This window comes from Pristis pectinata, chromosome 13, assembly GCF_009764475.1.
Source record: "Pristis pectinata isolate sPriPec2 chromosome 13, sPriPec2.1.pri, whole genome shotgun sequence".
Lineage (NCBI taxonomy): Eukaryota > Metazoa > Chordata > Chondrichthyes > Rhinopristiformes > Pristidae > Pristis > Pristis pectinata.
The window spans coordinates 49721688-49735118 of NC_067417.1; the positions used below are offsets into that span (position 1 = coordinate 49721688).

The 13431-nt window shown below is 42.2% G+C and overlaps 1 protein-coding gene across 1 annotated transcript in view; it reads left to right on the forward strand.

Annotated features, from left to right (window-relative positions):
• Positions 1 to 13431, forward strand: part of hydin (HYDIN axonemal central pair apparatus protein) — a 541323-nt gene that overhangs the window by 114852 nt on the left and 413040 nt on the right. Inside the window, exons 9-10 of the mRNA XM_052028752.1 lie at positions 4330 to 4513; positions 8796 to 8895. Of these exons, the coding sequence (XP_051884712.1) occupies positions 4330 to 4513; positions 8796 to 8895 (284 nt within the window). The remainder of the gene's footprint in view (positions 1 to 4329; positions 4514 to 8795; positions 8896 to 13431) is intronic.

Sequence of the window (13431 nt, forward strand, 5' to 3'; positions counted from 1 at the left end):
GTGTCCATGTTGCTGATCATGGTCAAAAGGTCTCAAGAGCCTCATGAATTGGCCCTATATGCCAGAATTATGATCCATGTTCTGTGTCCTTCTTTAATTACCAGTTCCAGGTACATGTCCAGTGTGCATCTTCTGCTCAATAAGCACAAGATTACTGTGTACATCTTGCCTCAATTATTTATGAAATTCCTTTACAGCATCACCTTCCTCTTCTGCATTCTTTCTAGCATTTTAATATTTAAAAAAGACTGTTCCTTTAGCTTCCTGCTGTGGCATTTACTCTCTATTCCTGCCTTATTTCCTGCTCTTTCTGCTTCATCCAACATCTTATTTTATGTGGAGTTCTCTGTGAAGTATTAAGAGCATCATACTGTAATGTAAAATTTAATATTTACAAAGCGAAGCCAATACATTTGGGGGAGATTGGAAATGAAGCACTCCTGGCTCCCCATAATGTTGGAGATTAACTTGTCCATGCTCCTTGCCACCTCTGGCATCTACTTCAGCCTCCCCACATATGCTTCCCTATCGTCAGCATCATCTGAGTCCGCCAGGTCATTACTGATGTTTGCGCTCTCCATCTGGTCAGCTGGCACATTGGCTTTCCCTTGCCTCCTGCCTAGTTGCTAATGCCAGATGTCTCCTTCTGTGAAACATGTCTCTCTAATGCTAGCCTCTACTGTCTTCACACTACCAGTATCTAACCCGGTGCTTGGTTGTGTTAGGAGCAGTTTGTTATTCTGCATTGAAATCGTCTTAATCTTCCTCCTCTACCAACTCCTCATCCTCTCGTCGAAGATGAGTGCCTGCCTGTCTCGGAGTATGGGTGTACTTGTGGATGTGCTTGCTCTTCTGTGAACATGAAGGTGTGGTGGTGTCTCATGTCTCTGCTGCTCTTCTAGTAACTTTGGGGGGTGGAGGTGTGTGATTTGTTTCCCGAGGAACCTAAGTGTTACAGCATAATGATTTACCACATTCTTAATTTATTATATTTTCTAAAACATGGAAGGAGGCCATTTGGCCCATTGAGTCTATGCCAGCTCTTAGAGAACTTCCATTCACTCTGTAACTTATTCTCTCTTATATGAGCATCAAGTCCCCATCGATTCCTCTGCTGTCCCTCTATACCGGTGTAATTTACGGCAGGCAATTAACCTACTAGCAAACCTTTGGGATGTGGGAGGAAACCAGAGCACCCGGCAAAATCCCACATGGTTCACAGGGAGATTGTGCAAACTCTACATAGACAGCACCTGAAGTCAGGTTTAAACGTGGATGGCCGGGGCTGTGTGGCAGCAGAGTTAACTGCCACACCACTGTGCCTTCCCTGCCCTATAATGGGTTCCAGCATTTTGTCGACATCAGATATTACGCGAACGAAAGTTTTGGTTAGTTTTCTCCCCCACCTTCCTACATCAGTGGTGTTTCATTTATTATCTTCAAATCTATTAGGAATGTTCCAGAGTTTAGTGAATTTTGGAAGATTATTGCTAATGCATTTGTCATCTCTGCGGCCACCTATTTTAAAACACTGGCATGCTACCTGTTCCAGGGGACTTGTCTGGTTTTGGTCCGATTAGTTTCTCCAGTGCTTTCTCTTTAGTCACATGAATTACTTTGAGTTCCTTACTATTGTTAGTTTCTCGCTGGCATTAGATGCTTGAACCTGTTACATTTAATTTTACATTTTGAAGTGAAGGTGGATCCAAAATCCTGCATGGATTAGTCAATGCCAACTGGAATGATTCAGCAGCTAGGAAACTAAGGGTGACATTGACCTTGACTTTTATGGGCAGCGCATTCCAGGCATAGCAGTGTGCATGAGGTCACATATCTCTGTCACGAATGGAAAACCCTTGTCTCCAAGGGTATTGTTCCTTGGAGATGTCCTGAGTATCCAAAATGAAAAAGGTGCAAGGATGTAAGGATTTGGCACAGGGATGGACAGGGGTGTGGATGGTTGCAGGCAGTAAAAAGTGCTCATTTATACAACCTACAGCCTGTAAATTGCAGATAGCGGAATATGTCTTTAAATGGTGAGAAGCTAGTACATGGTGGTGTCAGATGGGTCTTGGTCGTGGTTCATAAGACAGGAATTCTGGGAGCATTCAGCAGGTCAGGCAGCATCAGTGGGGGAGAGAGAGTCAACGTTTTGGGTCAAGAACCCTTCATCAAAGCTAGAAAAGTGAGAAAACAAATGTTTTAAATTCCAGAGAGAGGAAGGGTGGTCATGTCTGTGATGGGGTGCAGACCAAAGCTCTCAAGGTAACAATTACTTTAAAAACCGGAAGTCGGAAACAGGAAAGGAATATTAGACAAAGTGGATTGGATGGGTACAGCCACATCTGTGGAGAGAGAGCTTTAAAAAAAAAGGGTTACCTGAAATTGTTAAATTCAGTATTAAGTCCGAAAGGTTGTAACATATCCAGATAAAAGATAAGTTGCTGTTCGTCAAGCTCATGTTGAGTATCTTTGCAGAAGTGTAGGAAATGACAAGGTTTGAGTGGGAGGGAAGATTAAACTGACAGGAGACAAGAAGGTCAGGGCCACCCTTGTGGACTGAGCAGAGATGTTCTGCAAAGCAGTCACCCAATCTGCCTTTTGATCCTCCAGCTTAGACAAGGCCACATTGTGAGCATTGAATGCCACACACTAAATTGCAAGAAATGCAAAACAATTGCTGCTTCACCTAGAACTTTTTGAGAGAAGGAAAGAAATGAAAGGGCAGTTGCTAACTTTCTCATGGTTGTAAAGAAAAGTGCTGTGAGAAGGGGAAAAGTGGACCAGGGAGTCATGGAGGCAATGATCCCTTTGAAATGCTGAAGGGGAGGGAAGGGAAAGATATGTCCAGTGGAATCTTGTTGGAGGTAGTCTCAACTTTGGAGGATGATCTGTTGAATGGGGAGGCTGGTGTGATGTGGTTTGGGGGGGGAGTGCAAACGTTTGGGAAATGGAGGCATTGAAGTTTGAGAACCGTGCTAACTGTGGTAGAGGGAAAGCCATGGTTAAGGCAAAAGGAAGGCACCTTAAAGGCACTGGTGTGGAAAGTCTCATCATCAGAACAGATATGGGGGTGGTGGAGAAACTGGGAGAATGGCATGGAGTCCTTTCTGGATACAGGGGAGGAGGTTTATTGAAAGTATGGCAAATGGATCTGGCTTGGAAATTGACAGGAAAAATTAAGAAAGGAGTTTCTGAAAGGCATTCGGAAACGACCTGGTCTGAAGAGTGAGTGCCACAGCCTGATGTGACGTGTCAAAGCCATTCAGCAGCCAGCCTGATCATTTATGGTTACAATGCCTTCGCACTCTGAAGGACTATGGAAGTCTGTGAAGGGCACCAGAAGAAACTGTGTACTCCCCTGGCCATGTGACCGGCAAGTTTGAGCAGCTTGGCAGTCATTAGAAGATCTGGCCCATCATTCCTCTCTTCGAAGTCACCTTTCTTTTTCCCATAATCTTCCCCAATTTCTCCCTTTGAAAACTTTTTCTGATCACTTTATGTGCTTCATTCCACCCGTGCTGGCTTCCTTCTCTCTTTTCTACAGTCAGTTTGTTGGACTTGTTCCTGCATTCTTTAGCTCTGCTTTTTTCATGAACATGAAGTGTTAGATGGTAGCAGCGCGGTGAAAGGAATGGGACACTAGAGGCCTTGGTCTGTCTCTGTCTCAACTTAAACCCTGTCTGAAGGAAGACATGGCAATTTAAATAGCAGATTTTCTGGGACACGATACTTGCAAGGGATTGACAAATATCATATCATTAAAAGTGAATTTGTGCTATTAGTTGCGAGAAATTTCCTCATTTCTAACTTTAATGGGCAATTAATGTGCAAATGCAGAAATTTCATAAAAATGACCAAGGGGTGCCATTATTATGAAGCCAATGGAGCAGTGCAAATTATCCACCAGCTAGCGGTAATTTACAAGTTATCTAATGCTTGTCATACGCTCCTGGCTGACTTGCACATCAGTAAGGAGCATCACATTTTGCTGTGATGTTGCAACCATGAAATCATGTAGCAAGAATCCGTAATGTAGGAAATTTGAAATAAATACTGAAAATGAACAGGAGTCATCACCTGCAGAGAGGACAGGATGGCATGCAGGGTAGGTGTAGGGTTCCACTCAGGTGAGTCAGCATCTCCCTTGGATATTGATTAATGTGTTGTATATTTTCAGCCATTCCTATTTTTGTTTCTGTCAGCCTACAAGAGAGGAAATGTTATGGATGATGGATGTGATATTAGTGTAGAGCACTCAGTCCTCTCCATGTGTGTGATTTGAGCTTTAGGGCCTGCACCTCGCCTGACCTGGATGTCTTTTGACAGATTCTTCTCAGATCTGATGAGTGAGGAGGAAGAAGAAACGGACTACTTTTTGCAGGAGTGCGCTGGAGATCCCGAACTACGTGAACGCATTTCCGTCCTGTCTCGTACCTTTCTGAATCGTCGCCGAATGGTGCAGGACGACAAGATGCTGCTGTCTGATGACACCTTGTTCATCGAGCCACTGGTTAGTGGTTAGATTGGATTGCAGAGATAATCATACATCTGTGGGCAGTGGATGTAGTCATATTTGTTCTTGTGGATGGATTGTTCTGTTGCTTAAACTAGAAGCATAGGAAATTTGCTGGTTAACCTTTATTTAAATGACTTTTTCGTTTTAATTTTATGCTCAACAAAAGGGAAGTCCAGAGGAATAAAACATTTCCCATTTGAGACCCACATCAATATTCTGTACTCTAGGGTACTTCATTTCAGATGCTGAGTAGACGCTACGTTATGCCAGCAATGTCTCTCAGTCTTAGTCTTTCCCTTTCCTCATGCTAGTTAGATTGAGAATTTACATGCTTTATCGGGTTGTTCGTGCCATGCCCGTAGTTCACTTGATCACCAGGTTTCCATGTTTCAGGTGACGGCTTTAGCAAATGTCATAAATGTAGGCGATGCAGGTGGAAAAACTCGAGTCAGTTTCATTAGCTTCCTGAGAGAGATGGGGTCTAAGTTGACAATAGTAACAGCTTCCAACAAAACCTTTCATGGGCCCAAACAGTGCTCCAAGGTGAATCAGTGACTCACTTGCATTTCTTCCAGTTTCATGGTACTGCATGGGTTCCTCAGTGTTGGAAAAACTAAATGCAGATTGAGTGATCGCTTGCAGAGCATCTACAGTGAGTATGCTGGGTGAACCTGAGCTTCCTGTTGTCTGATACATTAATACCACATCTGGTATTAATGTGGTAATATCATATCATTAAAAGTGAATTTGTGCTATTAATTGCGAGAAATTTCCTCATTTCTAACTTAAATGGGCACTTAATGTGCAAATGCAGAAAAGCCGTAAAGGATAAGGAGGGAGATGAACTGCTTACTTTTACCACACTTGTAAAGGATGTTATTTGAAATTTTACTTTGAGCTACTTCAAAGCTTCAGCAGGTCGAAAACTGGATTGAGGGGAAAATTTGGGAGCCGACAGAAAACACATTTGGGTACTTTGTGGAGGAAAGAGGGATTAGAAAGGTGGTGGTTTGAAAAGATGGCCGGGTCTAGGGTTGTTTCTGAGGAGGTGGGTGTTGATAGCAGATTTAAAGGAGGTGGGTCGGTATGATGGAGGTAGGGGGAGGGGCTGTGAATATCCCACATAGAAAATAAAACAGTACAGCACTGGACAGGCCATTTGGCCCACAATGTTGTGCCGATCTTGATGCCAATTTATACTAAATGTCCTCCTCCTGTGTATCATCTATATCCTTCCGTTCCCTTCATATTCATAACAGCTTCAGAAAAACCATTCATGGGCCCAAATAGTGCTCCAAGGTGAGGCAGTGACTCACTTGTATTTCTTCCAGTCTAGTGAATTGTATGGGCTCCTCTATGTTGGAGAAACTAAAAGCAGATTGAGTGCCCAGTTTACTGGCACAGTTAGTGCAAGTCTTAACTCTGAGTCAGAAGGTTCTTTGTTTAAATTCCACTGTAGTGATCTGAGTACAAAAATCTGCGCTGACGATACTGTATGGTTTTGAGGGAGCACTAGGATGTCATAGGTACCACTTATCAGGTGAGATGTTAAACCAGGGTTTTGTCTGTTCTCTCAGGTGGACGTATAAGATTCTAAAATAAAAAAGCAGTGAAATTATCCTTGGTGTCCAAGCCAACATTTAATCCCCAACTGATGTCACAGATTATCAGGTCATTATTACAGTTCTGACTGTGCGAGGGTGCAGTGTGCAAATTGGTGCTGCATATTCCATAAAACAATGAAAATATTTCAGAAGAATTTAGTTAACTAGCTTCTTGCTGTGTGCACTGAAAGTTCCTTTGCACAGAAGCTAGATCATATAATGCTGTGCTTTGGTGTGTCACATGGTTCAATTTCAATGAAAGATTTGAGATTTACTGTGAGTTTTAACACGTCCGTCGTGTTCCTTTTGCCTGAAGCACCAAGGAGCTCAAATGTGCATGGGATCCAACACTGCAATGTGAGCCCCTGCTCCATTTGCAGGATTTTGTCTCATGCATACAGTACATGGTCCATGAGTGGAGTTTATGAGGCCTATTTCAGGATTAAAGGGGATTTGCCTGAGCTGGTTCTAGGCCATGAACCCATCTCAGTCGATTCTTTTTAAGCAATGTATTTAGCCATTGTGATGGCAACCCCTCAGTTTCTACATCCCACCTCAAACCTTGCTTGACCCCCAACAACCACCATTCAGCTACCTATCAAGCAACTCGTACATGAAAACCACTATCCTCCTGGTCTGACCCCTCCAACCCAATCTCCCCTCCTTCTGAACCCTGGCAGTCAAACTTCACCCTCACACTACACCATAACTCCCCCACCCCCAAACCCCAGACGTGAAGAAAATGACTTTCGACGTACAAGGTTGGTGTAGCAGCGCATGCCTGTGTTGTTGTGATTGTTGAATTCAGCAGCAGCAGGTGCAGATTCCACTGAGCTTTGTGGCGAGTGTAGGTTTAGAGCAGAGACCCTTTGTCCGTCGATGGGAGGCTGGTTGGAAGATAGGCAGATCGTCATCTACAAACAACCCATGTGCCGTAATTACAGGCTAACCATCCCGAGATAGACCCAACATGTAGTTACGGCAAGTAAAGAGACAAGTGGTTGAGGGGGTCAGAGCAGAATGGACTGGCACTCTCAACAAATGATTTCATTGAAGGGTACAACATTCTAATTTGAAAATTTTGTAATTTTATTTTGATTAAATTCTTAATTTGGACATGCAGAATTTTCGTTACTGATGGGAAAAATAATCAAAGAGGAAAGCAATTCCGGTGAACTCTGGGACCCAGTGACTGGACTGGTAATTTGCGTATTGACCAAGCCTTTGAAATTTGAACCAAGGAGGTTAACGTTGATAAAATAGTTACTGAAACATCAATAACTAGGCAATTTACACACTTAGGAAATATAAATGATTATGAAATATTTGAATTTTTACAATATTACATTCAGCAGTACTCCTAAAATGAGCCAAGTTTCTGGTAGCTGAGTTATTGAAATTTAATTTGCAGAAAAATATTAACATCAGGAATTCATGGAAAGTGTTCCATCACTGCTCTTGTATATCTATGGAAAATTGCTGACACCAAATATGCAGAGGGAGACCTCCTTGTGTATATAGAGTCATTAAGAATATTCCGAGCAGAGGTAGATGTAGGCTTGGACTTGAGAGGAATTGATGGTTATGGAGACTGGACAAAAAAAATGAAGTTGAGGCCAAAGATCAGAGCAACCATCGTATGGCCCACTCCTGCTCTTATAACAATCATCCCTTCATTGTACATCCTTGTGTCTATGCTAATTGGTTACAGATGAAAAACAATTGCTTTTAAGAGAAAATAAAACAATTCATACCTTCAATCTGAAATTTATAATTGTCTACAGTACCCTGTGGATTATTATATGTATTTTTCTAATTGGAACAGGGGACAAAGGAGCAGCTGATATTAGCAGTTAAATATCACAGCTGAACCACAGACCCAAAATAGTAATGAAGCACTCTGTGGAAAATCTGTTGCTATTGAATTTACAATAATTTATCAAATGGCCTTTAGGTACTTGGTGATTTTGTCAGTCATTGGTACAATGAAATACATAACTAATTGCAAGGTATAAAAAATTGATTCTCCCCATGTATTTCCTGACTTGCAATAATCTCTGGTGTGGGAATAGAAATGTCACAGTGATTTATGTCACATATTAAAGAATTAGTTTTGGTCTGGTGTAGATTTGTCTTCAAAGATGAAGGGCATTTGTCTGACTTTATTTACGCTGTGGTAGTCAGCTGTAATCTGTTTGAATTGTTCCCCAGTTTAATATGCAGCATGTACAATGAAAGTTAAATTAATTCAACATCAGATGGGTATAACCATTCTCTGCTACTAACAGGTTATTTCAAGTTAAATTAAATTAGCCAAGCTTGTCTTCTGTTCTATATGACATGACACGTGATTTTGTAATTAAGTTGTAATTAATTCAGAATCCAACTGAACTAGGAAGACAAACCTGCTGTAGACCTTGGTCTCATTAGATAAGACATTGTTTTCCGTTAATGCTGTAGACAATAGTTCCCTAGCACCCATGTTATTTAGTATAATTATGATTACTATTGCAAGTCACATCTCCTCTGTGTTTTCTTCTCCCAAGGCTCCCTGGTTACTTAATTCTAACACTCAATCATTTCACCCTCTACCATCCCTTTGGTTTTTACTTGAATGCTCTTATTTGTCTCCTGACAGTGTAACTGGCTATGATTTTGTGGTTTTTCATCAGGAAGGAGATATCTGGCCCAATTCCACAGCTGAAATAAGTATAATCTGCAGACCTCAACAAGCAAAGATATTTCAGTGGACAGTCTACTGTGATGTCACAGGTACAGAATATTGCATGTTAGCCACTTCGACCATAACAACTGTTGCTTTGTGCCCACTGCTTCACGCTTTTGATTGTATCTATCTCATTTTAAGTTCTATTTGCCCTGCTCTACTCCTGGTACTTCTTATTATGATGACTCCTGTCTCTACCAGATTGGCTCATTCCCTTGATTTGATGCTAAGCACACGTATCCTCCAGCACTGAAAATAAATATCCCAATGTTTTTCCCTCATGATCCTCCTGACAGCATTGTATGATCTATCTGCTCTACGTTACGAAGTAGTTTATGGTGAGTTGATGACTTCCATTCTTCTTGTCTATTTCCTAACAATTTCAAGTTTGAATCTTTAATATCAAGGATAGGTGAGGATGTTGTCTACTTTTACCCCTTTCCTCTGCCTTCAAGAACTCTGGCTATATTTTAGATATTTTGTTCTGGTTTGCCATTCACAGTGCCTTTGAACTATCATTGTTTGATTCAGTTCATCCAGTTCAAGTAGTGTTTGGAGTGAGCCATTGGCTGCTAATGTTTTATAACAGGTAGTGATATCCTTTGATTGTAGATAGATGTATCATTACAGGGACCTGCCTTTAGCTTTAAATCTTCCAGATTTTTTGGGGAGTTGGTCCCAGTAACTCTTTTATACTTTCATGGGTTCCCCACAAGTAAATTCCTTCAGAACAAATCTGTATTTTCAGGCAATGGTCTTGCCAATATATTAGGGCACTTCTCTGGTATCTTTGTGGTCTCAGGACGTAATTACCTTGGCATGTACTGCCTAATTGTGTCCATTCTTGAACTAGCTTGTATTTTCTTTTTATGTGTGGTAGATTCCCTTCCCCTTCCCCTCCGTTGTCTAGTTGCTGTCCATTGACAAAATCATTCATAGACATCTGGTCACATACTACTTTACTTAACTTTCATCTCTCTTGATTCGTTGAACAGTTAACAGCCTTGCAAACTGTTCAGCAGACATCGGTGTAAGGATTGCTCTTTTTATAGGCTAGACTGAAAGCACTGTCCCCCTTCCCCTGCCCACAACTCTGCACCTCCTTCATCATTACCCCTTTCACCCTGACAGCTCTGTCAGACTAAGATTGATGCTCTTTCACCTGTTTGATTTTAAACTAAGCTCCAAACCCTACATTTTAGCCACTATCAAGATCACTAACCCAAAATAAGCCCCCCATGTCTTGTAGGGTTTTTAATTTCACAATAACTCCTGTGCCAGCTTCAGTCTACCCTTCAAAACTGGCACTTGTTTATTGCTCTGACACACACGTTCCCCCACCACCACCCCCCAGCAGTCCTACTCCCCATTGTTTGGGGGCTTAGCAACCTTTATTAGATTGGTGATTTCAAAATCAATGTCCTCGCATACAGATGTCCTGACACTCCAGCATTTACTCTCTGCTTTTCTCATTCTGCGTCCCTCCAGGACTAAATCCTTCCACTAACTGACCTTCCTTTCCTAAAAGCAAAGAGCATTTCGTTTCTGATGAAAAGTCATTGAACTGAATCCTTGGCCCATTTTCTCTCTCCAGACATACTTCCTGATGAGCTTGGTGTTTTCAGTAATTTCTGTTTTTGGTTATCCTTTCTTAAGTCCTCTCCCAAGTTATTTTTCCCCATTTCTCCAATTTGTCCAAAACATAGCTGCTTGAGCTTACTTAGTCACCAGGTCTCATTCGTCTTCAGCTCCCACCCAATGTCTGGAAATGGAGGCTAGAATCTGTTATAAAAGATGCAATAACAAAACACTGGGATTGGGCAAAGTCAGCATGGGTTTATGAAAGGGAACTCGTGCCTGAGAGCTGGTTGACAGATAAGAAACAGAGAGTAGGAATGAACAGGTCTTTTTCTGAGTGGTATTCAGTGACTACTGCAGGCCTGGGAGGGGTGGGAGTGTGAGCTGTGTGGAGAATGCAAAGAAGCTCCAATGAGCTTTAGACAAGTTGGGTGAGTGGGCAGATGCAGTATAACAGGGATAAATGTGAGGTCACCCATTTTGGTTCTACAAACAGAAAGATGGGTTATTACCTGAATGGTGGTAGATTGGGAAAAGGGCAGGTGCAATAAGACCTGGGTGTCCTTGTCCACTAGTCACTGAAAGCAAGTGATCAAGGTGTGGTAAGCTATAGGAAGGCAAATGGTACTTTGGCCTTCATTGCTAGTGGGTTTGAGTGCAAGAACAAGGCTGTCTTGTCACAGCCGTATAGGGCCTTGGTGAGACCTCATCTGAAGTTTTGTGTGCAGTTTTGATCTCCTTATCTGAGGAAGGATGAAAGGGATGCAACAAAGTTGACTGATTCCTGGGATGGGAGGACTGATGTGTGAGGAGAGATTGGGTCGGTTAGGCTATTCATTATCAAAGAATGAGAACGGCTCTCATAGAAACCTGTAAAATTAACGATGGACAAGATAGACTAGATGTAGGGAGGAGGTTCCTGAGCGATATTCGGAAAGGAGGTAGACATATTTTGTAATGCCAAATGAATCCAGGGATACAGGGAGAAGATGGGGAAGGGGTTCAAAAGTGGTCGTTCAGCTATGATCGTGTTGAATGGTGGAGCAGGCCTGAAGGGCCAAATGGCGGCCTCCTGCTCCTGTTTTCTATGTTATTATATTTCTGTGGTGGGAGTTATGCAGAGACCCTGGGTTAGGGAAAGGATAAAAAAACAACTAAGGGACTTTCCAGCAGGTGCTCTGATCCAGCATTGCAGTGGATAGACCTAATTTTTTGGGGACTGATGCCTGATAGTCCTTCCTGGACACCGTCATCCAGGTTCTCTGCAACATTCCAGAAGAAGCATTCTATATCCTAAGCTGACTGTCCCTGATATGGAAGTGCAGCTTGTGCTAGGAAGTGACTGGTCAAATTTCCAGAGTGACGCAAAGCCACCTGGAAATGATTGTTATCACATTTCACTCTGGAAATAATTGTTTTGGCTTAAGGATGGAAATAACAGCCAAGGTTATAGCTGTTATAGCGTCTGCAGTGATTCACACTAATGTGTGAACATCTGTGAAGAGAAAGTTAAGTTCATTGTGATGCTCATGACAATGGAATAGTCTGTTTATTCATTGTTTTGATTCACATACAAAGCTTGAGACCTGTGGAATGTAGAATTACAAGTGCAAAAACTGGAAAGAATTCCAGATGCACACACCACTCTTTAATGTTTGATTTTGAATAGCTTGAAAGCTTCTTATTTTTGGGATGAAAATAGTGCAATGTGTAGTGTTCATGTTGGATCACTATTTGCAGAGGTACTGTATGTTAGGCAGAAATCTGTGAAACCACTTGATGTTATTATTGCCATATACTATTATGCCAGCAAGGATTTGACACCAACAATTTTTTTACTTTATTTTCAACTGTGAAGTAAATAAAAATGGAAATCTGTGATTTCTTACTCTGCGAGCTAATGTGGAGATGTATTTTGCTGCTCTGTCATTTCAGTTTATTCCTGACATACAAGTATCTGTTGTGAGAGGACTCAATGAGATTTGCATATTTAAATGATTTTTTAAAAAAAATTATTTACAGCGTGGTAACAGGCACTTCCGGCCCAACGAGTCCGCGCTGCCCATTTTAAACCCAAATTAACCTACCCATATGTCTTTGCAATGTGGGAGGAAACCGGAGCACCCAGAGGAAACCCACGCAGACACGGGAGAACGTACAAACTCCTTACAGACAGTGACGGGAATCGAACCCCGATCGCTGGCGCTGTAATAGCATCGCGCTAACTGCTACGCTACTGTGCCGCCCGTATACATACTATTACGAGAACTGAGACTAAAATAAAATTTCTTATTCTCTAGGACTAACCCTTCTAATCAATTGTATGGTGATATTACCTTACGTGTTTTCCACATTGACTAGGAACATGCAAAACCACACATGCTGGACTAGAAAACGATCAAAAAGATGCCACAGTCTAAAGGGCTCCCTCCAAATGCTGCTCCTAGTTTCACTTTGCTCTTCGTTTCCCCACAAAGTGCTGCTTCCAGATTCCTCACTCTGTCCCTAAAAGTGCTTTCAAGCTTCTAGCTGTGGGTGCTCTTAGTGTGATTGCCACAGATATACTCTGAAGCTGAAATTGAATATTGTTATTGTGTGGGGCTCTGGTGAGTACCTGGAATATCGTGCATGTTTTATCATCCTGTACTTGTGACAGAGGGAGTGCAGCAAAGGTTCACCAGGTCTGACTGCTGGGGTGACTGCTGGGGTGGAGTGAGTTCTCTCCTAAGGGAAGTGATTAAGCAGACTGGGCCTGAGCTCTGCAGGGTTTAGCAGAATGGGAGGTCGTCTCACATTGAAGCATACAATGCTCTTGTGAGGCTTCACAGTTAATGCAGAGATGATGTTTCCCTTCACTGGGATGTCTACAACCAGGGGTCAGAGTCTCAAAATAAGGGCCACTCAGGTTGCAACAATAGTAGGGGTGCTGCCTTACACCCCCAGTGACCAGATTCGATCTTGATCGACACTGTCTGTGTGGGTTTCCTTCAGCTGCTCCATTTTCT